Genomic DNA, 26,516 nt, shown 5'->3' on the forward strand with positions numbered 1-26,516 from the left:
TATAGGGAGACAAACAAGAGGTTGTGAATGGAACAGTAACGAGGAATCCGTATGGGTTAAGGCGTAGTAGATAGTCATTTAAATTTCCCGTTAGGTTAGGTATAGTTATACTGTAATTAGCATAAGCAGCTGCGGAGCAGTGACTTTAAGGGGGAGGAAAGTATTCCTGCCCATAGGTGAGGTGCAGAGAAGGCGAGATGATGCGATTCGTAGCGAGACTACAGATTTTCGTCTGGGTGGAAGCATTACAGAACCAGCAACTGGAAGAGGGAGACTTGTTCGCCAGCAGGAAGACGTAGTGATCACCAGTCATCTCCGGGTAATATAGGTGGTACTCAAGGCATGGGAGATGCGTAACGAGGTGAGAAGATTGGAACAAGCATTCGACAAATTCCGCCAGGGAACGGAAAGGCACGAGATACGCAAAGGAAGTGCCGGGGAATATGAGAGAGGACATGGAGTGTACGAGAAATTAAGGAGTGAGATGAGCCATGAACCTGTGGTTATTCCACACACGAGGAGGAAGAGGGGTTTAAGCGACGGTGAAAACAATATTTGGCACTGATGAAGACATTAAAAGCGTAACGACACCATAGAAGAGACTAAGCAGTGGGAAAAAGGGAACAAAGCCGTAAATGATTGGCACACTACGCAGATTGCAAGTTTAGAGAAGGGCACACTGAATAACACACGACTACTACGATGAATGATTGGAGAAGTAATGTGGTATCTCAGAGATACAAAAACGCAGTTAATCAGAATACAGTGAACTACAAACCGAAGTAGAAGTTTACATAGGGAAGCAGTAACGACAAAATGGTCGCAGTCCGTAGAAGATAGTATTTGGTAAGCATGAGGGAAATTAAAGGAACTACACAAGACTATGCAGCAGACTGTGGGAGTAAACTTGGTGTTGCCTGACCAGTAGTTAGAGGGCCTAAGGAGAATAAAAAAATAAATAAATAAATAAAAAAAATAAAAAATAAAGAACTATCACCGGAGTTGAGGTAGCCGTAGCAACGATGAGAGCTGATGGAGCCAAAGTTCACATTTCCGTTTTTATACCTGTAGCAGGGAAACAAGCGCGTTACAAATGCTACATAGTTAATGTGTATCCTGTCAAGTGGGGGATAAAGAAGAAATTTGTAAGAGTAAAAACGCAGCGACTATTATTAATTGAAAAAGAAAAGAGGGGAGGAAGCAAAGTTACAAAGACGCTACTAAGAGGAAATCATAGTCTGTTCGAATATGGTGATAAGAGAGGGGCAGGATTCCTGTGGAGTGAAATAGCTAATGGGACAAAAGGAAGTGAGGGAATACAATAAAGAAGTGATCGAGTCGGTATACTACTTTCTACAGGTCGAGGCACATTGATTGTACGCTATCTTTGACACTATGGTAGTAGTGGCTAGATGTTTCGAGCAGGGGAAACTTACGTCAGCAAACAGCCGATTATTAAATGGGAGTTTTTTGTTATTAAATGGAACAGCTTGCGAGACAATGGGGTCTATTTTCCACCTGCCTGCAGCGATTTCAGGGATAATTAAATTGAATATTTCGCAGCCTCGTTTGTATTTGCCAGAGCAGCCTTCGGAAGTGCAACCTGCCGCATATCTAACCAGCTTAAATCAAACTTTAGAGCCAGAATTAATGCAGTCTATAAATAAGCTTCTGAACCAGCAAGAGGGATGAGTCTCCCTAAAAACCTAAGTGCAGCATGTAAATTTATATTGGGAAAATAAGTACCGGAAAGAAATAATATTGAATTTTTTCATAACAGCCACCACGGCGACACTTGTTCTGTTGAGTGTAGTCCTTGTTTAGGTATGTAGAAGATGAGGCGCAAGACTGAGCTCAGATCCAGCTGTCGTCCAGATTCTAATAGATTGGATATCTCGAGCATAAAAGCAGCAGAAGGAAGAAGAACGCACAATGGGGTATTATTAAGGACAATTGATTCATTTTAGCTTGTGAGTTGGGATTAGAGGAAGTTATTGTGCAACAAGCTTAGTAATGAACAAGTTCCATGTGGTTTTGAGTTAAGAAACAGGGCAAGGGGCCCTAAAGAAATGTGGAAGAGAAAGTGTTAGCGTGAAGCAAACCAATTGTTAGAATAATTCTTAAGAGATGAAACAGGACCAGAAGGGCTGGTCGCCAGGAACTCTAGTTTAAAGGATAATCTAGTTGGGCCGACCAGAGGGACCGGGTCTTGACAAAAAGGAGGGCAATGTAGCATGTTGTTGTTGTGGTCTTCAGTCCTGAGACTGGTTTGATGCAGCTCTCCATGCTACTCTATCCTGTGCAAGCTTCTTCATCTCCCAGTACCTACATCCTTCTGAATCTGCTTGGTGTATTTATCTCTTGGTCTCCCTCTACGATTTTTACCCTCCACACTGCCCTCCAATGCTAAATTGGTGATCCCTTGATGCCTCAGAAGATGTCCTACCAATCGATCCCTTCTTCTAGTCAAGTTGTGCCACAAACTTCTCTTCTCTCCGATCCTATTCAATACGTCCTCATTAGTTATATGATCTACCCATCTAATCTTCAGCATTCTTCTGTAGCACCACATTTCGAAAGCTTCTATTCTCTTCTTGTCTAAACTATTTATCGTCCATGTTTCACTTCCATACATGGATACACTCCATACAAATACTTTCAGAAACGACTTCCTGACACTTAAATCCATACTCGATGTTAACAAATTTCTCTTCTTCAGAAACGCTTTCCTTGCCATTGCCAGTCTACATTTTATATCCTCTCTACTTCGACCATTATCAGTTACTTTGCTCCCCAAATAGCAAAACTCCTTTACTACTTTGTCTCATTTCCTAATCTAATACCCTCAGCATCTCCCGACTTAATTCGACTACATTCCATTATCCTCGTTTTGCTTTTGTTGATGTTCATCTTATATCCTCCTTTCAAGACGCTATCCATTCCGTTCAACTGCTGTTCCAAGTCCTTTGCTGTCTCTGACAGAATTACAATGTCGTCAGCGAAACTCAAAGTTTTTATTTCTTCTCCATGGATTTTAATACCTACTCCGAATTTTTCTTTTGTTTCCTTCACTGCTTGCTCAAAATACAGATTGAATAACATTGGGGATAGGCTACAGCCCTGTCTCACTCCCGTCCCAACCACTGCTTCCCTTTCATGCCCCTCAACTCTTATCACTGCCATTTGGTTTCTATACAAATTGTAAATAGCCTTTCGCTCCCTGTATTTTACCCCTGCCACCTTCAGAATTTGAAAGAGAGTATTCCGGTCAACATTATCAAAAGCTTTCTCTAAGTCTACAAATCCTAGAAACGTAGGTTTGCCTTTCTTTAATCTAGCTTCCAAGATAAGTCGTAGGGTCAGTATTGCCTCACGTGTTCCAATATTTCTACGGAATCCAAACTGATCTTCCTCGAGGTCGGCTTCTACTAGTTTTTCCATTCGTCTGTAAAGAATTCGGGTTAGTATTTTGCAGCCGTGACTTTTTAAACTGATAGTTCGGTAATTTTCACATCTGTCAACATCTGCTTTCTTTGGGATTGGAATTATTATATTCTTCTTGAAGTCAGAGGGAATTTCGCCTGTCTCATACATCTTGCTCACCAGATGGTAGAGTTTTGTCAGGACTGACTCTCCCAAGGCTGTCAGTAGTTGTAATGGAATGTTGTCTACTCCCAGGGCCTATCGACCATATTAGGTCAGAAAGTACGCCAGAACAGAAATAAGTTCAAACAGAGCCAGCCGCAGGTAGTCGTGAGCGTTGTGCACTGCGAAGGAAAGCACGGTGAACTGGACACGGTATAGCGATAGCTGACCCTGCTGTACGCTAGCGGAAGGGCTGAAGCCTTTCCTCACTTGCCTTAAGTCCTAAATGAACATACTGTGTAGCGTGTAAGTTCTCTGCCATTTGTGTACTAAAATACTCTTGTGTCAGTATCGCAGCCTACATCACGAGCCTGTGACACCCGAAATGCAGGATAGAGTCCGCTGTTCGAACACTGGACGGGGCAGCCGGCCCTGAGCCGCTGGAGCAGAGAGCCGCCCTCGGCTGGATGCAGGTTAAGGCCGTCTCCGTGGTATCGCCAGATGCGCTGCCGCGCTGTCCTAAACGTCACAGCCAGAGATGTCAGGGACAACCGCATTCGAGTGATACCAAGCTCGTCCCCGCTGTTTGTGCTGTCCGCAACGTCTGTTGTTTCACATGAGCGGCAACTGGACGCCTCCACCAAGCTGTTCCTGACGTGCTATGACCGAGGGCCAGAATAAAGAAGTTAATTAAACGAATCTGCTGTCGTCCTGACGTCTCATTTCACTCTCCATCGGTAGCAATACTGGGGTCATCCAAGAAGAGAATGCCTCTTAGAAACACAGTCTCTATACACTGCAAGAGTATGACGTTTCATCTTGAGTTTCACACGTGGCGAGACACTCATGGGATACGTCGTACTATCACTCACTGGTAGATATCCTTGTAATCTTATCTACAAGCGTCATGAAGAATATGACTAATGAAACGATTGCGGTACTTTGGAACAACTCTTCTAATGAACAACTCCTCATAACTTTTAAGGTATGCATTTTAGAGCACACGTTTACAGGACATTTTTTTCTTGTTTTGGTCCATACTACTACTTACCAAAATATGGAAAGCAAAGAGCTTGCAACAGAAGAGATTTGCTTCACAGTATCGAAGATGAAAAATTGCTCGTAGCTCTTAAGGTATGCATTTTCGACCCTATGTTCACTGAGACTTTTTTGCTTCTATTATCGTATAATTTCAACTCCATTCGTTTACCCCATTAATTATGATACACCCTGTATATATACATAAGGTGGTCATAAACAGTCTGAAAAGCTTGTAAGGATGCTGCTGGTTAGGCTGTGCTGAGAAATAATTGTTAAGAATAAAATTCTATACATTGAGTCGCTTCTGAGTTAATTAGCATTGAGGGTAGCTAGTCAGGCCGTTGCGCTCGCAAATTCAAGCGGCCTGCCAGTGTCGCCAAACGTGTTCTTCGTTTGGTTTCCTAAAATCGAAAAAAACCAGCGATGCAAAAGTTGGACATGGGACGGTAGTAAGGATTGAACCCGAGTTAAAAGCTGAGCCGTCTCGTGCAGTATCATCTACTCTATAAGGACAACTGATACTAATTTATTGTATCTGGCGGGCAGCATGAATTTGCCCTCGCAACGGCCTGATTGGCTATTTTCAATAATAATTAACTTTGAAAAGGCGCAACGCAAAGCGTTTTTTTCTTAACAAATATTTCTCAACAGAACCTACCCTGCAACACCCTTACAAGCTTTTCCCAGTGGTTCTGACCAGTCTGTATATATCTCGGAGGTTACCGAGCATTTGACACATGTACTGATCTGTCGCAGACATGTGCAATATCTCGGTGGACCTTCGGCTGTCTAGGGAGTCTGTCGTTAGTGATGGCGATAGGGCGACACCATTATTGAGTGAAATAGTGGCTGGAAGTGCATCCCTAACCTGGAAAGGTCCGCAAGCACATGCTGTGGAAGCTCTCGTTCACACTGCGTAGTCGCCGACGCGAGAGCCAGCACTGATAACCAAATATCGTTGTTGACGCGAAAGCTACCGATAACATTCCCAAGCAGACCTTCATTCAATTGAGCCACCCCCACAACTGAAGAATCTCAGGAAAGTAACAGAAAGGTGTAGATAGGGAAGGCGTAATCGTCTGTCAGAACACTTATGGCTCTGAGCACTATGGGACTTAACTTCTAAGGTCATCAGTCCCATAGAACTTAGAACTACTTAAACCTAACTAACCTAACGACATCACACACATCCATGCCCGAGGCAGGATTCGAACCTGCGACCGTAGCGGTCGCGCGGTTCCAGACTGAAGGGCCTAGAACCGCTCGGCCACCACGGCCTGTCAGAACACTTACCCAACGCAAATCACAGAAAAAACAATCCAACACAAAAGTTCCTTTGAAATTTCGGCTAAACTGTCGCAAGATAGAGCTACGTAGTGGTTCCGGAAGTGATGAATCTTAAGGAGTGATATGTCAGCGTACCGCGGCAGAAAGAAACATTGACAGCCGACCAAGGATGTTGCTCCCTTGAAAATACCGAACTTACTTTTGAACTGGCGGTAGAGACTGTTTCAATTCAGATGGCCATTAAAAAGGAAAGTGAAAATCCGCAAGGGCTAGAAAAGAAAAATAAACCGGAAGACAAACATGCGAAAAGAGCATTAGAAGAAAAACGTTAGTATAGTATGCAATCGCTCACTGATATTGTCGTAGTAAAGACAAACCCATGGATTGGGTAGAAGACGCGGATGGCAGCTCAGTGGCCTTCACTATGAATGGCAATCAACCGGCACGAAGTTAAATAGCCGAGAACTTTGCCAACTGTTGCATTAAAGCAACAGTAGAACAAACTGGAATTGTGCCTGAGCCCATGAACCTGATGAGCAGCGAAATTTACATGTAAGTTTATAAATTAGCAACTACTAATGTGAACAGAGTAGAATCCGATTTAAAGTTACAGAGCCTGAAGGATGTTGACATCGCAGTCGTACAACAAGTATTCACGGCGAAGCTCACAGATATGACTGGTTATGAAATTATTAATAACGGGGCTGAATGTGGCATAGCAGTATTGTATAAAGGTGGCATCCCATGTAAAGGTATCGATCTTTCTGAAACTGGTAGAGGGCTTCAATCCAGATACATGATTTATGTCTTCTGAGCATACTGTGAGGTGACAAAACTCAGAGAATAACAATATGCACATACATAACTTACACAAGTGTAAAAGGGTAGTGCATTGGCGGAGCTGTCATTTGTTCTCAGGTGATTCATGCGAGAAGATTTTCGACGTGATTATGGCAGCACGACGGAAATTAACACACTTTGAACCCGGAATGATAGTTGGAATTAGAGGAATGGGACCTTCCATTTAGGAAATCATTAGGGAATTCAATATTCCGAGATTCACAGTGTCAAGAGTGAGCCGAGAATACCAAATTTCAGGCATTACCTCTAACCACGAACAATGAAGTGGCCGACGGCCTTCATTTTATGACCGCGAGCAGCGGAGTTTGCGTAGACTTGTTAGTTTTAACAAGCATGCAACACTGCGTGAAACAACCTGAGAAATCAACGTGGGACGTATGAAGAACATATCCGTTAGCAGAGTGCGGCAAAATTTGATGTTAATGTACTATGGCAGCGGACGACCGCCGCGAGTGTCTTTGCTAACAGCACGACATCGCCTGTAGATCCTCTCCTGGGCTCGTGACCATAACAAGTGAGTCACGATTTCAATTGGCAACAGCTGATGGTAGGGTTCGTGTGTGCCAAAGATCCCACGAAGCAATGACCAGGTAGTCAACAAGGCACTGTGCAAGCTGGTGGGGGCTCCATAATGGTGTTGGCTGTGTTTACATGGAATGGTCTGGGTCCTCTGGTCCAGCTGAACCAATCATTGACTAGAAATAGTTATATTCGGCTACTTGGAGGCCATTTGCAGCCATTCATGGACATCATGGTCCAAAACGACGATGGGACTTTTATGGATTACAATGCACCAAGTTCGCATTCGGTATGAAGAAAATTCTGGGCAGTTCGAGCTAATGACCTGGCTACTCATCAAAAATTTATAGGACATAATCAAGAGATCGTGCACAGAATCCTGCAAACCTTTGGCAATTATGGACGGCTATAGTGGCAGCATGGCTCAATGTTTCTGCAGGGGACTTCCAACGACTTGTTGAGTCCATGCCACGTCGAGTTGCTTCACGATGCCGCGTCAAAGGAGATGCGACATGACATTAGGCAGTGTTCCATGAATCTTGTCACCTCAGTGTATATGCACCAACGGGTTCCACCAGAAAACGGAGTATAAGTGACTTCTTTAAGGATGCAACTGTGAACCTTTTAGCAAATGCCCGGTGTCTACATCTACATGATTACTCTGCAATTCACATTTAAGTGCTTGGCAGAGGGTTCATCGAACCACAATCATACTATCTCTCTACCATTCCACACCCGAACAGTGCGCGGGAAAGACGAACACCTAAACCTTTCTGTTCGAGCTCTGATTTCTCTTATTTTATTTTGATGATCATTCCTACCTATGTAGATTGGGCTCAATAAAATATCTTCGCATTCGGAAGAGAAAGTTGGTGACTGAAATTTCGTAAATAGATCTCGCCGCGACGAAAAACGTCTTTGCTTTAATGACTTCCACCCCACCTTGCGTATCATATCTGCCACACTCTCTCCCCTATTACGTGATAGTACAAAACGAGCTGCCCTTTTTTGCACCCTTTCGATGTCCTCCCTCAATCCCACCTGGTAAGGATGCCACACCGCGCAGCAGTATTCTAACAGAGGACGAACGAGTGTAGTGTAAGCTGTCTCTTTAGTGGACTTGTTGCATCTTCTAAGTGTCCTGCCAATGAAACGCAACCTTTGGCTCGCCTTCCCCACAATATTACCTATGTGGTCTTTCCAACTGAAGCTGTTCGTAATTTTAACACCCAGGTACTTAGTTGAATTGGCAGCCTTGAGAATTGCACTATTTATCGAGTAATCGAATTCCAACGGATTTCTTTTGGAACTCATGTGGATCACCTCACACTTTTCGTTATTTAGCGTCAACTGCCACCTGCCACACCATACAGCAATCTTTTCTAAATCGCTTTGCAACTGATACTGGTCTTCGGATGACCTTACTAGAAGGTAAATTACAGCATCATCTGCGAACAACCTAAGAGAACTGCTCACATTGTCACCCAGGTCATTTATATAGATCAGGAACAGCAGAGGTCCCAGGACGCTTCCCTGGGGAACACCTGATATCACTTCAGTTTTACTCGATGATTTGCCGTCTATTACTACGAAATGCGACCTTCCTGACAGGAAATCACGAATCCAGTCGCACAACTGAGACGATACCCCATAGGCTCGCAGCTTGATTAGAAGTCGCTTGTGAGGAACGGTGTCAAAAGCTTTCCGGAAATCTAGAAATACGGAATGAGCTTGAGATCCCCTGTCGATAGCGGCCATTACTTCGTGCGAATAAAGAGCCAGCTGCGTTGCACAAGAACGATGTTTTCTGAAACCATGCTGATTACGTATCAATAGATAGTTCCCTTCGAGGTGATTCATAATGTTTGAATGCAGTACGTGCTCCAAAACCCTACTGCAAACCGACGTCAATGATACAGGTCTGTAGTTCGATGGATTACTCCTACTACCCTTCTTAAACACTGGTGCAATCTGCACAATTTTCCAATCTGTAGGTACAGATCTATCGGTGAGCGAGCGGTTGTATATTATTGCTAAATATGGAGCTATTGTATCAGCGTAATCTGAAAGGAACCTAATCGGTATACAATCTGGACCTGAGGACTTGCCCGTATCAAGCGATTTGAGTTACTTCGCAACCCCTAAGGTTTCTACTGCTAAGAAACTCATGCTAGCAGATGTTCGTGTTTCAAATTCTGGAATATTCCATTCGTCTTCCCTGGTGAAGGAATTTCGGAAAACTGCGTTCAATAACTCCGCTTTAGCGGCACAGTCGTCGGTAACAGTACCATCGGCACTGCGCAGCGAGGGTATTGACTGCGTCTTGCCGCTTGTGTACTTTACATACGACCAGAATTTTTTCGGATTTTCTACCAAATTTCGAGACAATGTTTCGTTGTGGAACCTATAAAAGGCATCTCGCATTGAAGTCCGTGCCAAATTTCGCGCGTCTGTAAATTTTAGCCAATCTTCGGGATTTCGCGTTCATCTGAACTTCGCATGCTTTTTCCGTTGCCTCTGCAACAGCGTTCGGACCTGTTTTGTGTACCATGGGGGATCAGTTCCATCTCTTACCAATTTATGAGGTATGAATCTCTCAATTGCTGTTGCTACTATATCTTTGAATCTGAGCCACATCTCGTCTACATTTGCATAGTCAGTTCTGAAAGAATGGAGATTGTCTCTTAGGAAGGCTTCTAGTGACACTTTATCCGCTTTTTAAATAAAATTATTTTGTTTTTGTTTCTGGTCGATTTGGAAGAAACGGTATTGAGCCTAGCTACAACGACCTTGTGATCACTAATCCCTGTATCAGTCATGATGCTCTCTATTAGCTCTGGATTGTTTGTGGCTGAGAGGTCAAGTGTGTTTTCGCAACCATTTACAATTCGCGTGGGTTCGTGGACTAACTGCTCGAAATAATTTTCGGAGAAAGCATCTAGGACAATCTCGGAAGATGTTTTCTGCCTACCACCGGTTTTGAACAAGTATTTTTGCCAACGTATCGAGGGAAGGTTGAAGTCCCCACCAACTATAACCGTATATGAGTGGGGTATTTATTTGTTAAGAGACTCAGATTTTCTCTGAACTCTTCAGCAACTGTATCATCGGAGTCTGGGGGTCGGTAGAAGGAGCCAATTATTAACTTAGTTCGGCTGTTAAGTGTAACCTCCACCCATACCAATTCGCACGGAGTATCTACTTCGACTTCACTACAAGATAAACCACTACTGACAGACACAAACAGTCCACCACCAATTCTGCCTAATCTATCTTTCCTGAACACCGTCTGAGACTTCGTAAAATTTTCTGCAGAACTTATTTCAGGCTTTAGCTAACTTTCTGTACCTATAACGATTTCAGCTTCTGTGCTTTCTATTAGCGCTTGAAGCTCAGGGACTTTCCCAGCACAACTACAACAATTTACAACTACAATTCCGACTGTTCCTTGATCCAAGCACGTCCTGTATTTGCCATGCACCCTTTGAGATTGCAGCCCACCCCGTACTTTCCCGAGGCCATCTAACCTAAAAAACCGCCCAGTCCACGCCACACAGCCTCCGCTACCCGTGTAGCCGCAAGCTGAGTGTAGTGAACTCCTGACCTATTCAGCGGAACCCGAAACCCCAACTTCCTATGGCGCAAGTCAATGAATCTGCAGCCACACGGTCGCAAAACCGTCTGAGCCTCTGATTCAGACCCTCCACCCGGCTCTGCACCAAAGGTCCGCAGTCGATTCTGTCAACGATGCTGCAGATGGTGAGCTCTGCCTTCATCTCGTAAGCAAGACCGGCAGCCTTCACCAAATCAGATAGCCGCTGGAATCCAGACAGAATTTACTCAGATCCAAAGCGACACACGTCATTAGTGCCGACATTTGCCACCACCTTTAGTTGACTGCACTCTGTGCTCTTCATGGCATCCGGAAGGACCCTTTCCACATCAGGAATGACTCCATCCGAAATGCACACGGAGTGCACACTGGATTTCTTCCCCTCCTTAGCCGCCATATTCCTAAGGGGCCCCATTACGCGCCTAACATTGGAGCTCCCAACTACCAATAAGCCCACCCTCTTCGATTGCTCGGACCTTTGAGAATCATCCTCTGAAACAGGGCAGGCAGCTGCATCTGGCTCAGCCAGAGGCAGTACCTGAAACCTGTTTGTCAGACGCACCGGGGAGGCTTTCTGATCAGCCTCCGGGGACGTCTTTCGCTGCCTTCCACGCCTTGGAACGACTTCCCAATCAACCACAGGCGAGGGCTCAGCCCCACTGCAGCCAGCAACCGGGGCAACCACAGCGGCAGACCGATCTGGGGACAGACGGGACGAGGTTGGCATCCCCGTGATACCCAAGTCCGGCTCCCCACAGTGGTGCCCATTGGCATCAGCTTCAAGCTGTGCGACCGAAGTCAGCGCCGCTTGCAGCTGTGAGCGAAGGGATGCCAACTCAGCCCTCATCCGAATACAGCAATCGCGGTCCCTGTCCATTCTAATCGATGTTGAACAACAGGTACTGAAACACGAGTCCGTGCCTAGATAACGCAAGGGAAACACGCAAAGAAAGTATGAAGTAATCTGTACAAATGCCTAACGACTGCGCTACAATCTGCCTGAATTTACGATTACAGTAACTAAAATTCGAAATTACACCTCGTATACGAAACTCACACGCAATTTAAGTCAGAATCTACGAAGTAACCACAGAAAAGAAGCTATATACGTATCTTTCTGCGCTGTCGATGTGCACCAACTGGGACCTCAGGCCACACTGGTCTCTGAGAGCCTACTAGACAGACAAGTGCCACTGACGTACCAAAACAAAACAAATGCCTAACGACTGCGCTACAGTCTGCCTGAATTTACGATTACAGTAACTAAAATTCGAAATTACACCTCCTATACGAAACTCTCACGCAATTTAAGTAAGAATCTACGAAGTAAACACAGAAAAGAAGCTATATACGTATCTTTCTGCGCTGTCGATGTGCACCAACTGGGAGCTCAGGCCACACTCCTGATACGTAACAATAGGCAAAGATTTTAATTCTGTACTGCAGAAAGGTCAGGCACCAAATTTTAATGCTTGTTGTGAGCTGGAAGTTTCAAACGACGCACTCACTATGGTAGGTAAAAGTAGTTAAAGGTCCGCGGTCTGTCCTTGACAGCCCAATCGTGGCCGACCATCCGCAGTGTGATCCCCTGCCATTGGCGACTCGGATGCGGTATGGAGGGGCATGTAATCAGCACACCACTCTCCCGGTCGTTGTGGGCTTGTTGTCCTGGGAAGCACTACTAATCGGTATAGTAATTCTTCACTTGACCTCGCGAGCCTGAGTGCACCCTTACCAGTCCTCTCATCAAGGAAAAATCCCTGGTAGTACCGGAAGTCGAACCCGCCCCCCCCCCCCCCACATGGCAGTCAGCGGAGACAGACACTATGGTAAATGCTTGGGCTTATTTCCACCCGAAAGTCGTATGTGAAACATACGTAAATAGAGATTCCGTAAGCAGACTAGAGTGACTCTACGTCAGTACAGGGGTTTTACCTAATGTAACAGTTTGACCTGTGAGCTTTTCGGGGGTTGATTTTGAGGAAAGAGACCAAACTGCGAGGTCATCGGTCATATCGGATTAGGGAAGGATGGGGAAGGAAGTCGGCCGTACCCTTTCAAAGGAACCATCCCGGCATCTGCCTAAGGCGATTTAGGGGAATCACGGAAAAACTAAAGCAGGATGGCGGGACGCGGGACTGAACCTTCGTCCTCCAGAATGCGAGTCCAGTGTGCTAACCACTGCGCCACCTCACTCGGTGAGCTTTTCGGGTTATGTCGCCTACTATACAGGGTAATTCACGAAGATATGCAAATATTTTAATATGTTATTCTACAAGTAAAACTAAAACTAAATAAAAAAGTTCATATAAACATAGGTCCGCAAATGTTTCAGTTACGGAGTTCCGGCTGATCAAAGATTTTGCCTGAAATTTAGCAACTTCGCTAATATGAAGCCATCGCGAAACTGTGCGAGGTTAATGTAAAGCATGATTTCCATTTATTTTGTTGTTATTGACCTGATGAGTCTAATAAAACATGTCCCAGACAGATTTTCAATATGACGGCGCGTCTCCATATTTCACCAAAGCCGTTACTACACGTTTAAATGAACATTTTCCCCAGAAATGGATTGCTCGTTGTGCTACACGTCTGTGGGCGTTAATGGATTTTTGTGTATGAGGATGGATGAAAGACATAGTTCATGAGGACAAAGTTAATACAAGTGATGGATTACTTGCTCGCATTATGAATGCAAAAGACGAAATTAAGAACAACCCTGTGAAACTGTAATGAGCAACAAAGTCTGTTCATACAAGTGCTGCTAAATGCATTGAACTCTGTGGAGACAGTTTGGAACATTTATAGTGAATGTATTCTGAAACTGTATGCACACTATACAACTTCCTTAACACTGAGCTATGTTTTCTTCGGTTTCACATGAATTCACGTGAGCTATGGTATTAATAAAAGCATATTATCTGTCACATTCATACAGTTTCAGTTAATGTAATTACTATCATTTTTCCAAAATTAAATTCTCTATAACTTCTGTTGAAAACTTTGTGCAATTGTCTGGAATTTAAAAAACAAATTGGGCCAAATAGTTAATAAATTAAAAATTTTACCAAATTACTTCTTTGCTTCTCTGAATGTTCTGGATAACTACTGCAGATACACGTCTGGGACATGTTTTATTAGATTCACCAGATCAATAAGAACGAAATAAATAGAAATCCCCATTTACTTCAAGCGCGTACGGTTTTGTGATGGCTTCATAATAGCGATGATGCTGACTTTCAGGCAAAATCTTTTATTAGCCTAACTCCCTAACGAAACATATGCGGACCTACGTTTACATGAACTTTTTTCTTTAGTTTATCTTGTAGAATAACATATTAAAATATTTGCACATCTTCGTGAATCACCCTGTAGAACCTTCAGACATGTGAAGCAAACAACCTTTCTCGGACGTGGCGCTTGCCAACTAAACACTCCAATACTGGACGTCAGCGGTCTGAAAGACGAGATAAAAAAAAACCTTAGGTTAAATATCTCAGTCAAGACGAAGAAGGATTAGTTAGTGGCTTCCATACGTTAAACTACAACTTAGGAAATGCATTATTCAATATTCCAGAAAGAAAGGATGTCGGCGGAATCGAACGACATGGTTCGTGAAACCGCCTCGAGCTGATATGGAAAGGATCTGCATGTTCCGTTTCAACTATTTAAAGTAATGTAACATCCATTTGGTATCGAGTCATATTGACAGTGCGATCTGAAGTACACTTGGCACTACACTAAGCACTGAAGGAAGAGGTGAACGTTTGTGTTTCATTTATTATTCTTATGTATGTGCGCACTTCCTAAGATATTCATTGCTGTGCCCTCATTCAGTAATTAAATTTTGTTTAAATTTTTGTATGTTTGGGGTTGTGTGAGTGAGCTTTATGCTAGTGAGATGAGTCTGGTAAAGATATTACAAATGAAGTTGGAAGCTTACTAGGTCGATAGTCTGCAGCTTGCTAAAAGAAACCAAAGACGTGGGCGGGGAGGTTCCATCAGCCGCAGTTGGCCAACCTGGTTAGGTAGACCTCCCCTCCTCTGTCTGGGAAGTGGAAGGAACTGGCGGTTAGCGTAACTACGGACCGAGGACTGCTGGAGAGGAGGCACTGGTGGTTAGACGGAACAGGTGTACTCTGTTTAGTACTATGAAATAATAAGCCATCTCCAACATGGTAAGCTTGTGGAATATTTAAGATGCAATACTAATAAAACATTTCTTTCTGCAGGTAATGGTTCAAATGGCTCTGAGCACTATGGGACTTAACTTCTGAGGTCATCAGTCACCTAGAACTTAGAACTACTTAAATTTAACTAACCTAAGGACATCACACACATCCATGCCCGAGGCAGGATTCGAACCCGCGACCGTAGCGGTCGCGCGGTCCCAAACTGTAGCACCTAGAACCGCTCGGCCACTCTGGCCGGCTCTGCAGGTAATATTTTGTGTTAATTGCAGGACGGACATTTTAATATGATGGGGTGTTACTCCAGTAGTTAAGACCGGGGCGGTACTTAGGTCCTTTGTTCATGTCATGATCCACTTCTTTCTTCAGGTTTCAGAAATTGGTTTCAGGACATGATGTTAGAGATAATTGAAATATTTAAGTGCGTTTGTTGATTTTAAGTTACTACAAATATTGCTATATATTAAATATATTAATCCAAGAATTCTTTCGTTTTGCCTGTGATGTTTTGTTCAGTGGTAATCACTTTTTTCTGGTGATCAGTATTAGCGCTGATGTCTCGGCCTGGTGTGTACCGCATTAGCACTGGCATGGCGGCAAGGAAAATACCATTCATGGCTGGAATTGCACGACGATAACCGTGAAACGTTATTGCAGATTTAATTTAAAAGCTAGGAACTGGCATGTGCATATATTTTAAGCAATATAATTGTTTAATGTAGTTTTGTCATTGTTATTGCCCATACGCCTGTAGGAGGCCATTATATAGTCAACTACCGAGCGAGGTGGCGCAGTGGTTAGCACATTGGACTCGCATTCGGGAGGACGACGGTTCAATCTCGTCTCCGGCCATCCTGATTTAGGTTTTCCGTGATTTGCCTAAATCCTTTCAGGCAAATGCCGGGATGGTTCCTTTGGAAGGGCACGGCCGATTTCCTTTCCCGTCCTTCCCTAACCCGAGCTTGCGCTCCGTCTCTAATAGCCTCGTTGCCGACTGGACGTTAAACACTAATCTCCTCCTCCCATACAGTCAACTGAGCAGTTTCTAATCGCATAACCATAATTTTATTGTCCAGAAATGTATGTAACTGGTGCATGAGTGTAAATGATTCGGTTTGTGCGGCTGTTGAAAGTAGTTAAAATCTTAGGATGCTAGGGCAGTCATAACCTACCCTACGTATTCTTTTATTTCAGTATAAAAAAAGGAGAGACCATAGTTAATGTTAGTACTAATAAAATGAATACATGAAATTGTTACATCCTGCGATATTATAGTGAATCATATTTGGGCAAGGGGACTACGCGTCGCGTGAAGTGAAGTCAGTAATAAACAGCAAGTAGTTAGATAAAAGAGTTATAAAATAAACTTTTGGATGATTTTAAGAACGAGAACTCGTCAGTACTGATAGTTCAGTAGGAGTCCAATTTTCCCACCATGTTTATTTGACATGAGCAAACGTTTGAGTTAATGGATGAGAGGTCCGCCATTGAACATCACTGACAATCACTCTGGCACGGTTAAAGCCAATACAGGGTGGTTCAACGAACATTCCTGGCCGGCCGGAGTGGCTGTGTGGTTCTAGGCGCTACAGTCTGGAGCCGAACGACCGCTACGGTCGCAGATTCGAATCCTGCCTCGGGCATGGATGAGTGTGATGTCCTTAGGTTAGTTAGGTTTAATTAGTTCTAAGTTCTAGGCGACTGATGACCTCAGAAGTTAAGTCGCATAGTTCTCAGAGCCATTTGAACCATTTTTTTGAACATTCCTGTCTCAGATTGCGAAGTACAAAACAATAGCGCTTATCTTGCGCGACAGATAATAAGAAACAAAATCAAAGTTGTTGATAGAAAATTAACTTCTGAATCTCTAGGACTTTAATATTATTGAGAAGGTACATTAGTTACAAAAGCCAGCTCACATATCTCAGGGGTCCCCCTCAGATTGGAGCCAGCCGTGGTGGCCGAGCGGTTCTAGGCGCTACAGTCTGGAACCGCGCGAACGCCACGGTCGCAGGCTCAAATCCTGCCTCGAGCATGTATGTGTGTGATGTTCTTAGGTTAGTTAGGTTTAAGTAGTTCTAAGTTCTACGGGACTGATGACCTCAGAAGTTGAGTCCCATAGTGCTCAGAGCCATTTGAACCCCCTCAGATACATATCAGTAGGAGTACCGAAATGTAGCCGTAACATGGAGATAACGGTGACCGTTACAAAACATTTTCGTGCAAACATCAGTCCAGCTTACAAAGTGACATCATCCCTTACTAAGTTTTCTCTTCTTTCACAGGATGACACCAGCATTTACGAAATGACTATGTAACATCAGTATGGCCTTATTTTAAAGTTGTTTTTGTAATGCGATATAGCCTGAAGATGAGGTTTACCTCGAAACATGTCGCTAAATAAATAAGTAATACAATAGTTGACAAACTTTGTGACTGGTAGTGGTAATTTAAAGAAAACCTTTATATATTCCTATAATTTAACTAAAAATGCGGAAAGAAAGGACGAGAGGTGCAGATCCAAAAGATAAATATCCAGTCATTTTGTTTGTATGTGCAAAATATCCATTATTTTGGAGCAGCATGCTCTCAGCCGTTACTTTCTTAATTAGGTGAGAACGAGTAGCTTACATGATTACTCAGTACGTCTCTCCAACACCAAAATTTTTTAAAGTGTGCATGTGTGACCCGATAAGCGAGATGTGACGTACCTCGAAGACTCTGGTGCCTCGCAAACGCTTGAGGGACTGCTGGGCTTCCTTATAACGCCCTCTGAGCAACAGGTAGGTGGGGGACTCCGGCATCCACGAGAGGGTGGCCACCAACAGAACGGGGAAGGCCATCATGATGCCGGCCAATGTGCGGAAGTGCACGTACGGTGCTACGCAGAACACCACCAGAGTGCCCAGGTTCTGCATCACCTGCACAAAATCACACACAAATAACATGAAAAGACCACACGCCAGAATCCATTTCGTCGAGATAGCGCTGCAGAATGAGTCTGCATCTGTATTAGTTTGGTGTCCTCTTCGACACAGAATCAAATTAAGCTTTCGTTTGTGAAAAACGGAAATGATTAAAGTGACAAAGTCAGTTGCTCTGAAGGTGGATTGTAAGCAGAAGGCTTGCAGTCTTGAAGTGCGGTCTTAAACTGGAAATATATTCTATGTGTAGGCTTTCAGCCACGAGAAATCATAAACTGTAAGTACGAAGACCATTTCATAAATAATGCAAGTAATCTTTCATTTATTTCTATATTTATTTCCTGACATTACCTCTTTACAGTTCTTCAGTGTAGTCTTTCTGCTTGACAATGACCACCTCCCAAAGTTGGGTAATTTTCACAGTTCCACGGAACAAGCCACTTACATGTGCATATATAGCGATACTCTGAAAATCAACGTGAAGTGCGTCACACTTCAAACTGTACCAATTATTATGGCTTTTTCGCGTTCTATTGGCTTAAACGCCTCTAATCTTTTCTTCGTAATCTGTATGGGAGTGATATCTAGGGGGATGTAGTATATTTCTAGATTCCCCACTAAACAATTCTTCGTGTTTTTTGAAATATATGGACTTTGTTATTACCCTCAAAGAACCAAAGCAATATCCCTCCAGTAGTTGATCTGTAATCTGTACCTACTCAAGACAGGAGTTTCTTTTTAAGTGAGTGCAGCGGTGTGCCATTTTCTCTTTATAAGTCCCTGCACTCTTGTTTATAAACATGCCAATAATTCTTAATAGCTGTGTAAAAGTTCGGAATTATATCATTTTAAATGGGGTCTCAGAAAAATTTTGAGTAAAATGAGGCATTATCGTTTACATACTCTTTGTAATATATATTTGAAAACAACTTTTTTGGAACTTTCAGTTCTGAATGACGAAAAGCTTAAAAAATTATCGTTATAAATACCAGTGATATGTACTAATAAAGGGTAGGGGCTTCAAGCCTTTATAAAAAGTTGTGCCATGACTGCATAACGCAACCTAGAAAATTTCAAAGCCTTATTCCTTTCAGCGCCTGAGACAAGTGTATCTAAGTTCTCAAAAACTGGAAGGTGAGAAAATGGCATTTGAAAAACACATTGAGGTCTACGATCCCTTTGGGGTGTAAAGAATTGAAGCTTGTAAGCCAGTGCAATCAAAAGATACAGCCATTCGTATCTCTTTCTTTGATACTCGAAAATTCCCTCGTTCTAATCTAAAGCGTACTTCCCGCTGACCTATATTCATGAAATTTGGCGAGAAGCAAAGATTCACAGTACAAGTAAAGGAAAAAATCGAAAATAATTTTTTAAGTAATATCACACGAAAAAAAAATTATTAACCGACTGTCTCTCTGACTGTCCATCTGTTAAAATGCCTTTTCCTCGTGAACAGCTGACATGTCAAAGTGAAATTTATGTCAAATGCTATGGTCTCTTGGTGGCGTAAAACAGTTAAGGTTCCAAGTCAATGCAATCAAAATATACTGCCTTTTATGTCACATATCTTGATATTCGCAAATCCACTCATTTAAACGTATTGACATAAAATTAGGAAATTTGATAAGAAGCAAGATTTCACAGTGAAAATAAAGGGGGGGGGGAATCAGAAGATTGTTAATTTTTAATTATATCGCATGAAAAACAAATTGTTATTTGTTGTCCGACTTCAAAGTTAAAATTAAAACATTCTCGAAAGTCTTGGAATTCCCGAAACCGTTGTCTTGCCAGCGTCACTGTCGGTAACAGGCAAAAATTCTCCACTCTCGGGATGGATGAACCGTCTATGTATGAAATACGTAATTAAGTTTTGCGGAACCCGCAGAGAGCGAGTTCTAATCGCACCTGGCCAGTTTTTTCTTTTTAATTTCCCTTTATGTGTGTGAATAACATGTACCTTGGCGAGGGGATGGTGATCTGACCGTGGCAATTCTATGTTGTCTTCCAAAGGACAAGAAAAGTCCGAGTCTACCACGTAATGGAAGATTCAGAGATGACCTCAGAAAATTGAGGTAGCAACGTTGTTGCGCATAGTTGAAACACCTTAGCGCTGTGACAAGTCTGGATGAGTCCTGTACGCAGCAGTGGATATTAAATGATTAATAATTATTGTTGTGAAATTTTAATTCAATTTTCTACTAAAATGGTGTACTTTCAGAATCAATTAATCGTAAACTGCGTTGACTTGTGCGTATCACTTCATTTCACAGCATCCTGTAAAGTGAAGTTTTATATTTCATTGGCTTTTCACTTATTTGAAAACTTGTGCCTTTCTCTCTGCATTCCAGCGGGTGGAATATTTTGTAACATAGGAAAAAGATGTGTAGTAACTAACTTTTCAACGGTTGTTATAATTCTCTTGGTCTCGTTCAGATGCGTATCAGTCTTCATTATGAGAGCACCATATCTTCATACAGGACAGAACTGTCCAGTATTGGAGTTCACAAGGAGGAACTTAACACAACGTATGGTATTTGCTAATACTAAATAATTAGCGCCACTGTTTCCTGAAGCAATCTTTGTTATCCACCAATTCATGTGTCGTCTTATTTTAACTCTACACATTTTCAGAAAAAAAATGGCGTGACATTTATTCTAATAACAAAATTTAACTATTAGGAGAAACAGTGGAAAGACATCCAAACTGTCACAAGAAACTACCGTATTCACATTTTAGTTCCTTAGACATTAGCTGACAAACTACATCCTCTATACTTATATTTATTTTGACATAATACACCGAAGGAATTAATGTATGGAAAGCAATGAAATATCTCTACAACGTTAGGTATGTGATTGACAGATAGTGATCTTCATCGTTTAATTGATCTGCGCACAGTAATTTAGAGCAAAAGATTGAAAACTATCCAAAAGATAACAGAGCGACGCAGATTATTGGCGACAACCATGAATTGCGAAAAAGGGATCTAGAAGGTCAGATATTAGGCAGATAAACGTACAGCTAACGAGATAGCAGCTGATTATGCTGAGCTGCGTGAGAGCTAGTACTGATATTTATCTTAAATAACGCTGTCAAATATCCAATTAGTTCATGAGAGATAGTCCAACAACGGTAACTGATATGGAAACTATCATTTTCCGTCAGGAGCCAACGGTAACGTCCCTCTTAATGGGACAAGAATTTCCATTTGCTATGGCCAATCTTTGTGTGCTTCAGCAAGCTACATCTGGTTTAAGGATGCAATAACATTGATGTCAACTGCTAATTGATAGAAGTGGACATCTCTATTACTTCATAAACATTTCAGAATATCTAAACGAAGATTTTGGCAAAGATAATTCCCAAACGAGCATCAATAGTGCTGTTAACTTAATTACCTAACTTGATACTTGTACATCCGTAGATTTGTTAGCGTAATGGTGTACTAATTATGACATTAGACAGCTCTTTCAAGAACATACAACACAATCCAGTGTCACCATTTGAGAGTCGGTAGTGTGTTAATATTACACTAGAGGTGTAATAGAATGACGTTTTACACTTTTATTGCCAAATTTGCAAAAATTTGAAGGCAAAAAGTGAATTTATCCCTGTATGCGTCTTTCCTAAATTTTTTGAATGCTGCTAAAAAAAAAAAAAAAAAAAAAGGCGTTGTTCCGTTTGGAAAACAGCGTAATTTAAAATTGGTCCGTTTTCGTTTTATATGTCTTCCAAAAGCTATCTTTTCATCTTTGATAATATGCTGCCAATGCCAGTGGAGATACTGAACTAATTGACGGAAAGAGAACACGTAAGAATGTAGCAAATAGAGCAGACGAAGGGGAACACAGGCGTCTAAAGATGAGACTGAAAGAACATGTTAAATGTCTAAGTGGAGGTCAGATACAAAGCTGTACAAGTATGCATACGTAATAGGAAAATTAGAGACCTTTGGGAAAAAAGGAGTTGTATGAATGTCAAGAGTTCATATGGCAATGCCATACTAAGCAAAGAAGGGAAAGCTGAAAAGTGGAATAAATATACAGAAGGTCTATAAGAGGTCGAGGCGGCGGCCTGTTTCGGACCTTCCTCCTCACATTTTATCCTGTTTGCATACTGAATTTGCATACGAGATTCTCTTGCTTCATTTACTTTCCGATTCGGTTGTTACTTGTCTTTCCACCTGTACTGCGGACTGACATCATGAGGGGATAGCGCGTAGTATGAAGGTAACCCACCCCTCTGTACCTAATCTAACATCTCATTCCAGTAGTAGTTTGTTCCTTAAAAGCATCTGGCTGGAGCGAAAACAGAAGGCAGTTTCGCACTTTCTGGAAGAGCTGAGGGTCACTCAGAAGGCAGCTCCTACGCTAGCAGACCGCACAGAGAGTCAGGCTAGCCTTTCAGACATTACCCTCTTGGCTCAGCTTTCGTGAACAATGAGCGGCGGAACGGAAGGCTGGTGTCCTCAATAGCAGAACGGGAAACCACTGGTAGAAAGGTTGAGAGCTGGTTAGTAAACTTCGGGTGCAGTCCTCAGCTGCCCGCTTCCCGTTATATTGCTGTGTGCGATCATCAGACACTTTTTCTCGAGGAAAATACGCAGCCACTCGTGCGTTCGTAAATTTACAGACTTGGCCCTTCCTGTTGGAACGCTGTGCGAAGCCTAACAGAATTTCCGACAAACAAGTCTGGATATGGGGATGGGGTGATACTCTTTTTCCGTTTCCATATACACGTATCTCATTGGCGGATACGTCTTTAACTTTATGGTGGGAGCTAGTGAACGGATCTCTGATTGGAAGAGCAAAATCTTTTCTGGGATTGACTAGAAAAGACTGATCCCGGTACCGTCCCAGATCTGACGGCAGACTATGAAAACTGAGACTGGCATTTATAGTCTGATTCGAACTTAGTGATTCTGCTCTGGACCCTTCGCCCGTACGGTTTTTTTTTATCTCTGGCTTCTGTCTACTCTTTAAAGTTTTTTCTTTGGGACTTACATCCGCCCCCGGTAATTGGGAGCATGATCAGATGCGTGAGTCTCAATCACGTCACATCTACTCGGCACTACAACCGTTAGCAGAGGCACCTCGACTTCTCCGCAGCGACCTCTAAAGCAGTCACCGTGAGACCGCATTTGCAATGCGCACTCGCGACATCAGAAACCGTGACAGTGAGAGCAGTTAATTTCTGGTTTCTGTTTTTAGTTTTCATAATTTAATCTATGCGCTTCACGCACTAGTAGCCACATTTTTTTGCAATCTAATTCTTGCTTTAAAAGGGATTTTGTTCAGAACCACTCATAGTTTTGCTTTGATGTGTTAGCTCATTGGAGGCCACCCACCTGCAGGTGTTTCTTTCTGGTTCTTCCTTTATTCATCGATACGTTGTTTGCTCTGTTCGGGTTCATAGCCCTTCTTATGGAATTATATAGTTTTTCAGTTACGATTGAAAACGTAATTTGTATCCTTTATGTGTCTGGGCACCATCTCAGTCGTAATTGCCCAGCATCATGCAGGTGACGACCCTAACAATCATTAATTTTCTTATCATTGTTCCATTTTAATTATGTAAATTTATTCTCAATTTGTTTTATAACCTCAGACAATGGAAAATCCAGGATGGAATAATGACAATATTATAAAAAGGATAGATTATTACTCACCGTATTCAGGAAATGTTGAGTTGCAGACAAGCACAACAAAAGGGCTATCAAATACGTAAGCTTTCAGCCAGACAACATACACACACATACATACACGCAAACGCAGCTCACATAGGTATGACTACTGCCTCTGGTTGCCGGGGCCAGACTGAGCTGCGTTTACGCGGATGTGTGTGTGAATGTTGTCTGTTTCAGAAGAAGGCCTTCTCGGCGAAGCTTACGTGCTTAGTAGTCCTTCTTCTGTGCTTGTCTGCGATTCAACATCTCCGCTATACGATGAGGAACAATCTATCCTTTCCATAATATAGTTTTATAACCTCGATATTTTAGTGTCGTGAGTAATTTTGAACACTATTTGAAAAAACATTATTTTACCAGATTAGACTCTAAAATTCAACAAACATTAAATTGTTCAACTGAAATCTTAGGTCCTCCAGTCACAAGCAACAGGCGAGGCACCTGTCGTGTTCAGGAACTAATCAAATGACGATTCCTGATGTGCGCTGCAGTTGATTTTTCAGATAGCCTATTAGCTTCATGAGGTAGCCTATTATTCTGTATGATCTGGAGTGATAGACTCAGCATCAATCTAATCTGCACACTCACAGAGCACCTGACGAGGAAGAGATCGTGCTCGCGGTACACCCGGAGTCTGGCAAAGGGAACCAAACTTCAGGACAATATTGGAAGACGAAGTAGCTGAAGATGAGGTGGGAGACATGATAATGCGAGAAGAATATGTCAGAGCAGTCGAAAAAAGATCTCTAGACTAGACGACTTTCCCTGAGAACCAATGAGATTCTTGGGAGAATTAGCCACAACACTATTCCACCTGGTGTGCAAGATGATGAGACGGGCGAAGTAACCTCAAACTTAACGAAGAATGTGACGATACAAATTCAAATGATGGAGGCCTGACAGGTGTGAATATTACCGAACTGTCAGCCTAATAACCTATGGTTGCAAAATACTGACACGAATTATTTATAGAAGAATGGAAAAGCTGGTAGGAGCTGAAGTTGGTGAACATCAGTATGGAGAAATGTAGGAACACGAGAGACAGTACTGACAGTATGACTCTTCTTAGAAGTCAGGTTAAAGAAACACAAACAGATGTTTATAGTATCAGTAGATTTAGAAAAAAACTTTTGTCAAGACAGACTGGAATACACCGCTGGAAACTCTTAACGTAGCAGCAATAAAGTACAGGGAGCAAAAAGTTATGGTGTAACATATCATTTCGATAAAATGTTGTTAGTTCAACGTCTACCTAACTGACGAATGATGATCGCGGTAGCTGAAACCATTTAATTTAGAGTCGAAAATTTTTGGGGGGTTTTGTCATTTTCTCGAAGTCTTTGTCTTTGTCTCTGCATGTAAAGTGACACGGACTGACGCCGTGCGTCCTCAAGTGGTACAATGATTGCAATATTACCATGAGTTGTCTGCTGACTATTTATATTCCGAACTTCGGTGTTTCGTCTTGGAGAAATGGTGCGGGCCACGGAGAATAATGCGCACCATGACCACGCTGCGGTAGCCACCGAAAATAGAAGACGAGAAGTTGTCTGTTAAAAGTTTTAGGCACCTGTGGAATATCTTTCTCCTTTTACCTTCCGTCTCTAAATCCCAGACAGAATTGTTATTTATTTTTAATTTTACCTCTGTTGGCAACATAATTGTTGTACTTAGGTTTTGTAACATGTCACCTGATTATATAAACGGGTACGAAAGAGAAGATATATGTATACCTGACAGAAAAGGACGTAGGTATTCATCAACCTAACCAAAGATCTCCAAAACGCTTTAAAACTTTACTCTGCGATAATAGTTTTATTTTGTTAAATGTTCTTTGTACGTCGAAAAAATGTTTCTGTTTTCGCTGTTTGTTTTTTACACCTAGTCATTTCCAGGTACCATTTTTATTTACAAAATGTAACTTTGTATTTGTGATGTGTTACAACAGAGAAAGTAACATGTGAGCACTGGAGGTACTCTATCTTAGTTGTTTTATATTCACGTTTTCATTTAATCTTTAGTCAAAAACCTCCTCAAAAGCATGTTCTGAAATAGTGTTTTGTCTTTCGAACAGACAGTGCCACATGTTACCCCAAAGTCGTAACACAACGCACACGCACATTTGTCTTATTAACACATATAAATACAGCTGATAATGGAGGTTTAAACCTTTGAAACGCGTTTTGGATGTAAATAAACCGTGACTGGTAACAGTAGACTTGTTGTTTCATTCGATAAAAGAGGAATAATGGAATAAAATAGAAGTCAGTCAGAGGATGTTGAGGAAATGATATTGGGAAATGAGACACTAAAAGTAGTAGATGACTTTTGCTGATTGGAAAGAGAATAACTAATGATGGGCGAAGTAGAAAGTACATTAAATGGTGAATGGGAACAGCAAGAAATGTATTTCTGAAATAGAGAATTTTGTTAGAACCGAATGTAAATGTAAGTGTTCAGAAGCGTTTCCTTGTCAGGGTGTACAGAAGTGAATCGCAGACAATAAGGATTTAACACAAGAAGAGAATAGAAGCTTTTGATATGTGGCGCTAGAGAAGAATGCTGAAGATTAGATGGGTTGATCCAATTACTAATGAGGAGATACTGAACAGAACTGAGTAGAAAAGAATGTTATGTCATACCTTGACTAGAAGGAGGAATCAGCTGATAGACTGTATCTTGCGGCCTCAAAAAATCGTCGGTTTGGTAATCGAGAGAAATGTGGTGGCTAAAAAATTGTCGAGGGAGACCAAGTGATGAATACAGTAAACAGGTTCGAATAGATGTAAGTTTCAGTAGCTATGCAGAG

At 42.2% G+C, this 26,516-nt stretch overlaps 1 protein-coding gene across 1 annotated transcript in view; it reads right to left on the reverse strand.

Annotated features, from left to right (window-relative positions):
* Positions 1-26,516, reverse strand: part of LOC126481398 (facilitated trehalose transporter Tret1-like) — an 82,815-nt gene that overhangs the window by 29,674 nt on the left and 26,625 nt on the right. Inside the window, exon 3 of the mRNA XM_050105127.1 lies at positions 17,808-18,017. Coding sequence (XP_049961084.1) covers positions 17,808-18,017 — 210 coding nt within the window. The remainder of the gene's footprint in view (positions 1-17,807; positions 18,018-26,516) is intronic.

Source organism: Schistocerca serialis, chromosome 5 (assembly GCF_023864345.2).
Source record: "Schistocerca serialis cubense isolate TAMUIC-IGC-003099 chromosome 5, iqSchSeri2.2, whole genome shotgun sequence".
NCBI lineage: Eukaryota > Metazoa > Arthropoda > Insecta > Orthoptera > Acrididae > Schistocerca > Schistocerca serialis.